General features: G+C 45.4%; 1 protein-coding gene across 1 annotated transcript; it reads left to right on the plus strand.

Annotated features, from left to right (window-relative positions):
* The first annotated feature begins 4,140 nt into the window (after positions 1-4,140).
* Positions 4,141-9,783, plus strand: LOC119406513 (carbohydrate sulfotransferase 5-like). Its single transcript, XM_037673253.1, has 3 exons — positions 4,141-4,812; positions 6,237-6,458; positions 9,514-9,783. Exons 1-3 carry the CDS (start codon positions 4,141-4,143, stop codon positions 9,781-9,783), a joined length of 1,164 nt encoding a protein of 387 aa, XP_037529181.1.
* Positions 9,784-10,109: the final 326 nt, after the last annotated feature.

The raw sequence follows: 10,109 nt of genomic DNA on the forward strand, positions 1-10,109 counted from the left end.
CTTACGTACGCCATGTTGGGACGGTATCGCGCCGTGCGCTAATAAAGGCTGCAAAGGAGATTTCCCACATGGCGCTCGTGGCGCTCGTCGTGTGATACATTTAGCTTAATTTCTCGGTAAGTAGGGCACTGCTGTTGATAATATTGCCGGTTTAGACGTTGTCATACATTGAGCTTTGACTCTGACGTAAATTGTTATTTGCCTTTAGTGTCCCTTTAAAGAAGGCATTGAAAGCTGTCTATTTTGATAGTTCATGTTCCTGAACATTCAGTAACTGCCCTGTCAACTGTTTGAAGACATTCTGCTGTATGTTTCACATGCAAATAAATTGTACAGAAGATGTGTGAAATGAAACTTTTTGCTTTCTGGTCTGCGTTTGTGCAGCGGAGGGTGGAAAGGGAAAACGATTTATTTGTTCTTAGCATTCAAGCCAAGTGTAGCTCATAGGGGATCATTTTTTCTTGCCTCTTTTCGCTTTTTCACTACTTTGCCTCTTCTTGCCGTTCTCTAGTAGCTTTTTTCTCTGTGTTTTGGTTGCTCGCCATCCTTCTGTCCAGTAGACGGAGAAGGGCTCAGAGTCTCGGTGTTTCAGTGTTAATTTGTTTTTGCTGATGCTGTTGGTGTCTTTTGTCAAACCACATCAACAGAGCCTCTTACAAAATCTGGTTCTGAACTGCTGGTGAGAAATCACATTTTTTCAAGCTCATTTTCAAATTCTGCAATTTGAAGAGAGTTCCCAGATTTGTTGTTGACAAGCCAAACTGTTTTTTTTTGTGCACAGTTTTTTAGCATGTGCAGTATTGGTCTGCACACGCTATGAGCTGCAACGCGTGTGTATTACTTAGCCCTAAATTTTCACTTTCAATGTGTATTGTGCTTTATTAACTTATTATATGCAAAAGAAAGGGCGTCTTAAGTGTTGCCAAAATTGTGTTAACTTTGTGCGCTTTAGTTACGTATGTCAATGATGAACAATGCATGCAGGTATTTCTTTAAAGGACCCTGCAACATTTATTGAGCATCGCTGGGAAAGGTTGCCAATCTATAGTCGAGGCACCTATGTACGTGATGTCAAGGAATGCAATGCCAACAATAAACATGCTTTTGATATTTTATTCGTTCTTGTCCAAGCCAAAAACGTCACGGAGAAGGTTCATCTTCTCGGCATGCATTTGCTCCCGCCGCTGTATCTTGCCAAGGCGCCTTTCTGCCCTTTTGGCTTCTCTTTCACCTTTGATCGACGTTCTTCCAGTTCTTCCATTTTCTCGAAGAATGCTTGGATGTGCAGCATCCGAGTTGAATGTGGGCGCTTTTTTTTCGCATCCTCTGTGCCCTCTTGCCCGAGGGAGCCAGATGTAGTGCCTGTGGCACTATTTTCTAATGTTGGTGGGCTCGAATGGCCTGGAGAGACAGACTGTGTTGGTGTCTGTGGGCATGTCTAGTTTTAAACCACACCACTTGCGTCACGCACTACCTCAGGCTCTATGCTATCATCAAGCCACTTAATTTTTTCCAGTTCGTCTTCATAGGGGACTTCTTCCGGGGAATTGCCGGAGGTGTTGTTTTTGACGGCTGCCACTTTTTTTGCTTTTCAGGACAGTCTTATATCTTGAGCAGCACTGATCGCCAGTCCGCGTTACTCCGACTTTATCTTGGATTTCTCTGGCAATTCTTTCAAACATCGCCTTCTTGTTCCTGAATTTTTTCATCGGGCCGACTTGAGCAAAATAAGAGGCATATAAGTCGAGCAGCAGCTTCGTTTCGCCACTTGTCCACTCACACCCTGCAGCTGGAATATTCAACACCCAAATTTTATTTCCCAGCGTTCACCACCATTTCAAGTCTACCCATCACTGGCCTTGTAAAGTAGAAACACATAAGTGGCTAAGCAATAAATTTTTACCTGTGCTTAATGAACAATACAAAAAATCTGTGGATGTTCATGCAAATGACAATGTTAGTTGTACACAAAAACATGTACAGCAATCACTTATTACACAAATGTGCAAGAACTTTAAGAACCAGTTAAGCTGACATAGACAAAAGTAATATTTTAAACTAAGTGCAACTCTGAACTATACAGGTTATTGAGAAATTGACCAAATTGGCTAGATATTTCGGCTGCTTACTGATGGCACTAATTACCTCACACATGTAATATTTAGCCGTAATCCCACAGAATGGCTCATTGGGATGAGATTATGTATAAATGGGCAACATTGCACTTTGTTGACCTAGTGCAATCTATGCTGTGCTCTCTGAGCAGTGAAATACTTATAGTAACCTTTACTATTGTCAACACTGTTCTGACGCAGCATATATTGAGAGCAGCAGATAATCCTCTTCATATTTAACAGTAAGCATAAAAAGGCATTTGCACAACTTGCTAATATTGCTGCTGTATACAATATTTTTTGAAGGCATAATTTTCTTAGAGTAAATTTGAAAATATTGAATATAAACATCATATCTCTTCATGCAGGGGACCACTTATTCAATTAAATTTCATTATTTCAGCACCGTAATGTTCAAGACCATGAATGAAAAGCCGTGAAATTTGTTGGAGTAGTTCGTGGCTCATTTAAAGGTGATGCAATCATCTGAACTTCCGCTACTCCTAGGACCACTAACACAGTAGTGTAAGCACACTTACCACGTGCAGCAGCCCCTGGCTTGCCAGCCCTACTTGATGCATCACTGAATGCTGTAGAATCTGCATTTAGAAGTTGGAAAGCATTACACGACGTTAATAATAAGTGTACTGTTTAAGCAGATACACAGATTTTCTTCAAGCACAGCCCTCTGGTGTTGTTTGTCAAGGCATTGCCCTATACATATGTAAGTGACCTTATACACAACACAAACTGGCTCTATGGAGACAATTGAACATAGACAACTTGCCATTTCCGAAAGATTCGCTCTGTGGGGGTGTCAAAGCGTTGGAGGCGTCACATTGGGTAGCACCTTCAAGTACAGAAAGAAAAAAATATCTGCGGGTGTACTTCAAAGTAAGTGAGATCAGTCAGCACTAATAAATCTCTACTTCTGTTGCAAATATTTCGTGCACGTATCCTCGTGCGATCACACGGAGCTCACCGTGCATATTAACAAAGGTGGTAAATGTATTCGGTGAGCGTGTGAGACTATAAAACAGCAGGACTTTTAAGCCGATAGGCAAGCAACAGCTCAGGTGGAAAAAAATCTGTTCAGAACATGCCGCATTTTTGCGGGCGCCGATTGCGGCTACTGCCACGTGCACATACGTGCCGGCCAGTTATGTGGCCAGCCGTCATAAACAACTATTATTATCATTTCGCGCAGAATTTATGATCAGTGTCAAGTACGTCACTTACCTCTGAACTCATCCCCACCATTCGTAAGCACGCCCAGCAGCAGCCGACGCACAGCCGGAGAGATTTCCATGTGCTCGTCCATATTTGTCAGCGCAACACAAGAAAACGGTATCCCTGCTTTCCGCGACTGCGTGGTCGAAATGCGCGCTTTGCAGTGGCGACCTAAGTTGCCATGGAAACGTAAAGAGCGGAAAAAGAAATCGTTTCCGGAACCGGTTACGTGACGTATGCATAAACAACTTCCGGAGCGACTCTATGCGGAGCATTCACGTGTTCCACTGGCAGATTTGGCGTGGTGCAATCCGAGTGCTCGCTCCAGGATTTCGGCGGCCGCTCCGGATCTCCCAGTGGAATTCGCCATAAGAGCTGAGCTCTAAAAGGGGAAAGAGCGCTGGATCTTGGCCGTTTTGTGGAGCGCAGGTGAATGAGTCAGGGATTCAGAGCTCTAATGCCTCAAAATCTTAGGGGCCAATAAACAGATTTGTTGTATATTTAAGTGTACCTTGTGCACCATTATAACTACCGCATGCAATTGACGCCACAACAAGACAATCATCTTCAATAATAAAGTTGGTGTCGTCGCTTCATTCTTTCAGCATGGGTGCGCCGGCGACAGCTGCTGATTGCAGCGCTCCTGGTGATTGCGCTGTCCATTTCTTGGTACACACTAAAGTACAGCTGTCCGTTCTCTAATTGGAGCATCGTTATCTACGACTTTCCAAAGACCAGCGCAGCTGAGGGACATTATCGTCGCTCGCCTTCAGAACAAGTAAAATTGAACAACCTGATGACGTCCGTCGGCATTCGTGTAAAGGTAACGCCGCCTGCTTCACGGCCTCAAGGTGCGGCAAAAGCCGCTCCGAAACTCTCCCCTCCCAACGGAACTGCAGCGCTTTCGAAAAGTTCTAAGACGCGCACGACAGGTGCCATCGCAACCGGCACCAACGCCTACTTAACGAAGTTTTTTGCCACAGAAGTCAAAGTGGCTAACACGGCGCCGAAACACGCGACTTTAAAGAGAGGTACAAACGACTCCTCCGACGGCAACTTTAAGTATTCCATAAAAGCCGTGCTGCTGAAGCAGTTCGCCGACACAGACCCTCAAGAGAAACCCCCGAACGTCCGGAGAATCTTGGTAGTCGCCTACTTTCGGTCTGGATCCTCCTTCCTGGGCCATCTGCTGTCGGCGAACCCTCGGACCTTCTACCACTTCGAGCCACTGTGGATGCTATCAAGTGCGTCCCGGCTACGCGGAGAAGCGGCCCTTCGAGGACTCGATTTCGTGACGGATTTATTCGGCTGTGATTTCGTCAGCCATTCGGACTACCTGCGACTGGCTGTGAATCATACACACCCATTTATGCACAACACTCATTTGTGGGACGTTTGCAAGGGCGTCAAACGAGTCTGCCTCGATCCCGAATTTCTCAACGCTGTGTGCAAGATGGCGCCGACGCAGGTAAGCCGAGCTAGTCGTCTACACTTTAGACAATTGTTTTTGTTTTCGTTTCTTTCACACAAGTCACCTTCGAATTTCAAAAGGGTCGCAGGAAATTACCTAAAAGATTGGCCTGTGTGCATTTAGGTGTATGCGCCCTTGAAGCAAATATTGTGAATCATCCGTACAAGGACTTTCTTAAGAAGTAGAACTTTCTTAAGAAGCTTGTTGTTTTAGTTTTCGTTCCTTTCACACATGTCACCTTCGAATTTCAAAAGTGTCACGGGAGATTACCTAAAATATTGGCCTCTGTGCATTTAGGTGTATGTGCTCTTGGAGCAAATATTGTGAACCATGCGTACAAGAACTTTCTTAAGAAGCGAGGCCACCGCCCCCTCAGCTTCTCAATGAAGTCCCTTATTCCGATAGCATTTCTTAACATGCAAGAACAGACTGCGTCTATTTTACTCCGCCATAAAAGTTGCTGCATGCTGATACAGGTCAGAGAGAGCGTGAAGCTCAGGAAATACTGGTATTATAGTTTGTTTTCACATTCAAATTTTTTTCGCATGGCTCCCCTTCTGACATCGACACTCACGTGACGTATTATGCAGTATCAATTCTGGTGGCTTTACGCACCAGTATAACTAGCTGTGATGATGTCAGTTACCAAAACATGCAAAATCGCGCTCGCACGTTCACTCACTCCCACTGTGGTTCCGGCACGCGCTCGTGTTGCTATTGTGCAATTTTAAAACACTGTACTTTCCAGGCCCGGTGCGTGGCGTCACACTGTGGCATGAATCGCATCTGATTCAAACGACGCTCTTGATTTTTGTCGCCTATCGGCCAGTAGCAGCAATCTTCTCTCTGACGCCATGCAGCAGCCGCCGGCAGCTCCGAAAAGAATGAGCACGGACCTCTGTGCAAAGAGAGGGTGCTTGAGAAAGTGCAGTTGGGACGCGCGTACGCGTGGCGGAGAGGAACGACTCGACGGCCTGGGCACTACCAATATACTGAACGTTTATTCCTTTGCTTATTCTTCGCCCCTTCCCTCTCCATGCGACGTAGAGAGACGGCAAGGAGAAACAGGTGCCATGGAGCGCTCGCTTTCTGGTTTTGCATGCTCTCGCCTGCATGTCGCGACCGGCTCGTGTCCACTACGGGGGCAACTTCGCGCTCAGCTTGCAAACTCTACATGCCGCTTAGGGCTGCAAGATATTGCGGAGATGTTCATAGCAATGTTTGCTGTTCCTAAAATGTGTCTTTTTACCAAGCCCTTTTGGAGTTCAAGACATCTTTAAGGTTCCTAAAGCTACAGGCGCTTTTCCTTGAATATTTCCGCTTGGGCTAATTCAAATTTGTGTACCGTTTTGCTCTGTGGTCACCGGTGGCTAAAAATATAACTGAATTTGCTGATTATATTGTCCGATACCCTGCCGCAGGTGATGAAGGTGACGCGCATTGACATGGACACCGTACGGCGTTATCTACTGGACGGACCCCCGGCGACTGCGGAAAATTTGAGCGTCGTGCATCTAGTCCGCGACCCGCGTGCCATCTGGCTGTCACGTCAACACCGTAATTTCTGTATTCTTGTACCTGACTGTTCGAGCGCCGCCGTGCTGTGCGACGAGATCGAGCGCGATATGGAGGCTTTCGACAGGGTTAGCCGGGAGTTTCCCGGCCGTGTGATACAGCTACGGCTCTAAAGTATTACACAGGCTTTCATCACAGCAACACTGCAAGTGAATGCTAGAGGCAGGAGCATCGAGTGACACCTTTGTTTCTCTTCCAAGCACCTCCACTCGAGCACTTCCAGTTTTCCGAATATTCACAAGCGTTCTAAAAAACGGACATCGATGGTTGTTGTTGAAGCTGAGTTATATTGGACACGCACAATATCGGAGCATAGCTTTGATTAAGGTAAGGGTCAATCAACTGTCAGAATATTTAACGAAAATTGATTTAATTCGCTGAAAGAATATGAGTAGCGTGGATCGTGGCAGCAACTGGCGGAGCAGTTGCCAACCATGCTCTTCTCAAGCATGCTCTCTTGCCGCTTAGATCCGCTTCGATATTACACGAAATACCAAGTGAACACAAGGAATACACCAGGACACACGAATGCCACTGCCATACACCTTAGTCAAGGATTAGGGCCACCTCCAGATTTTAAGCGCGGATCACTTTGGGGCCCGGGCTGTCGTATGCTGTTATCGTATGCTGTCGTCTTTTGTCGTCACGCAGGTAAAACCATGTATAGCATAGCCATGTATAGTGTAGTACAGTAAGCGGATGGGAGAGGGAAGTGAGACAGAGGAGTTATGTGAGGGTGAGAAGAAGGGAAATGAGGAAGAAAGAGGGAAAAGCATAACATAGCCAAGTATGGCCTCACGCAGGCAAAACCATGTATAGCGTATTCATGTATAGTATCACATAGCAAGGGGATAGGAAAGGAAAGTGAGAGTCAGGAGGAAAGGTGTGAAGGCGAGGAAGAAGGAAAGGAGGGGGGCTAATAGTTAGGTAGTTATGTGGGGTTTTATGGCGCAAAATCAGCAATGGCTATGATGCGCCAGACACTAGGTGATTTTTAATAGGTTAGGAGCATAAAACAAACTTTCGTTTACATTTTGTATAAAAGACCTGTAGCCTGAAGAAACCCAAGAACGTCCTTTATGGGAATGATTGCATTTTCTGATAGCATTAGCATTGGGCGGAGAGGTGTTCGTGTTTTGTAGATTTCATTAAAACAATCGTGTCTTCTTTTTTCGAAAACTGAACATGTTATTAAGACATGATTTACGGTCAGAGGTTCCTTGCAATGCTGGCATTGTGGGAGGGAGCGCGGGCTAAAGCATAGCATAGTCATGTTTCGTACAGCACAACAAGGGAGGAGAAAAGAAAGTGAGGAGAGGAGGACGGAATGGAAGATGGGGGGGGGGGCATAGCATAGCATAACCTGTATATTACAGCACAGCAAGGGGTGAGAAAAGGAAGTAAGGCTGAGGAGGAAGGAAATACGAAGGGGGAGCATAAAGCATCACATAGCTATGCATAGTAAAGTGTAGCAAGGGGGTGAGGGCAGGGAGAGATGTGAGGGGGATGGAAAGGAGGTGGGGAAGATAAAGCGTAGGATAGCCGTGTATAGCACAGTATAACAAGGAGTGGGAAAGAGAAGTAAGGGTGAGGAGAAAAATAAGGAGGGGAAGGGTAGAGCATAGAACAACCGTGTATTGGAGCAAGGAGTGGAAAAAAGAAGTGATGGTAGGAAGAGGCGTGAGTGTGAAGAGGAAAGAAAGTAGGGGGAAAGGGTATAGCACAGGATAGCCGTGTATTGCCTAGTATAGCAAGGTTGTGGGAAAGGGAACTAAGGTTGAGCAGGGGTGATGTGAGGGTGAGGAAAAGGAGGGGTGGGGTGCCACTGCATCACTAATGAAGGCTTCCTTTCCCGTCATGGACGCCGAGCAGGCTGCAAGTTTGGAACGCCAGCACGCGTTTGCCCTGAACGCGAGCGTCGTCGAAAGGCAGGTGAATCGCCGTTCGGCCATATTACAGATTGCTGTTGTTGTCAACATTTCTGTTGTTGTTGACACTGCTCTGATGTTTCTCGTAATGTCAACTGGTGAGAACGCATCGCGAGGAGACAGGGACAGTGGAAACACATCAACGCAATTAAGTGCAGCTTTAAAGCTCAATTTTCATTGCAGCAGCCACTCCTTTTGTATGTGCGCGCAGTGCCATATCGCATTTCTGCGCAACCCAAACTACCTGAATCAGAACACTAGAAAGCACAACCCACGTTATTCTATGTTTGACCGTTTTGACAAGGCATCGTGTGTTGTCATATGGAAGTATGCTATGACGCTGTGCACACGTAAACATCGGCTTTCCTGCAACGAAAACTCAGTTTTAATTATAGCGCTCGTCAGTGTATAGTGTCTTCTTTGTCCCTGTTCTTGCGCCTGTGTCTTCCCAACTAATTATGAACCAACTTCCCCAAATACCAAAATGGCAAGGCGTATAAAGAAATGGCATTGACGGGAGTTCCACGCCGACTAGAGGATGGGGCGGGCTCAGGTTAGCTTGTGTCTATCTCCTAGCTCGCTAATTCAGCAAACAAGATAATCAAATGTGCGCTACCAAGCCATATCAGTGCACTTGTACGACAGACCGAAAATTTCTAGTGCATGTGCGCCCAATCACGATTACGTAAGTTTGTTTTTATATCATATAATACCAAATCAAAATATACACGCAGATGATTGGGAGAACATTAACTTTCAGCACACTTTGAACAAGTGGCAGTCACAATGTAAAGATCAAAATCTAATCTATTGTATTTTCCTGTGTCCGAATTTAGGTTATGCGCACAAGTGAGAATATCCTAAATGATATGTCCTCAGTAGACAAAAAACCTAAATTGTGTGACATTTTGATGTGTCTTACTTAATTTCATTCGATTTATTCTGCAAGAAACATCTGGCGTATCACGTAATTAATCTGCTTGCTCAAATTGGCAATAGATGTATGCAATAGAGAACGCATATGATATCCAGTAATGTTGAAAAAGAAACGCCTAATATACTTTTTAAAGCTAGCCCTGGAGAGAGGTAGGTGCCGTCTAAGTTTTCGAAATATACAGTTCAACTGTAGTTATCTTTATCTTGTCGCAATATCAAATTTCATTTGGTTTGCATTTTCGGGGTTTTGTTTTCACAGGTTCGTTACGAAGACCTTGTTCTGGACACTCTAAACGTAACCTCGAAAATGTACCATGCTCTCGAGATGCCTTTCACCGAGTCTGTTACACAGTTCATCGAGTCCCACACCCATGAGAATAACGTCACAGTGCAACGCGACCCTATCGCCACCTCCAGAAACTCCATAGACGTGGTCTACGCTTGGAAACGAAAAATCAAGCCCGAGGAAGCTTTGCGCATCAACAAGGAGTGCCGACGCGTGATCAAAAGGCTTGGTTACGAACTCTGACGTTCAACGTGGGGCCTGGGCATCGCTGTCGCGAGCTCACCTCGGGGCACTTATCAGTCGAGTGCTGGAAGCGCCTTCGAGAGTCACAGTACTCGAGAGTCAAGTGCAGGCGAAGGAACAAATATAACGAGTGGATAGAGTAGTGTGGTTTTCAGGGCGAGTCGTTACATGACGGCAATAAGAATGTTCAGCAGGCTACGACGTGAGCACCCTCACAAAAAATCTTATTGAGAAATTATTGAAAAACAAATTGGTCAATGTTGACATATTATATTGAAGAAGTGTCTGTCCATTGAAAAATCATTGATTTCAATGTTGACACCTAT

The sequence above is a fragment of the Rhipicephalus sanguineus genome, chromosome 10, assembly GCF_013339695.2.
Source record: "Rhipicephalus sanguineus isolate Rsan-2018 chromosome 10, BIME_Rsan_1.4, whole genome shotgun sequence".
NCBI lineage: Eukaryota > Metazoa > Arthropoda > Arachnida > Ixodida > Ixodidae > Rhipicephalus > Rhipicephalus sanguineus.

Excerpts from the sequence above, each read along its gene's own strand:
- LOC119406513 (XM_037673253.1), top strand. The coding sequence starts at position 4,141 with ATGACGTCCGTCGGCATTCGTGTAAAGGTAACGCCGCCTGCTTCACGG. Across the intron at positions 4,813-6,236 it reads GCAAGATGGCGCCGACGCAG|GTGATGAAGGTGACGCGCAT; the intron begins GTAAGCCGAGCT and ends ACCCTGCCGCAG. Across the intron at positions 6,459-9,513 it reads ATATGGAGGCTTTCGACAGG|GTTCGTTACGAAGACCTTGT; the intron begins GTTAGCCGGGAG and ends TTGTTTTCACAG.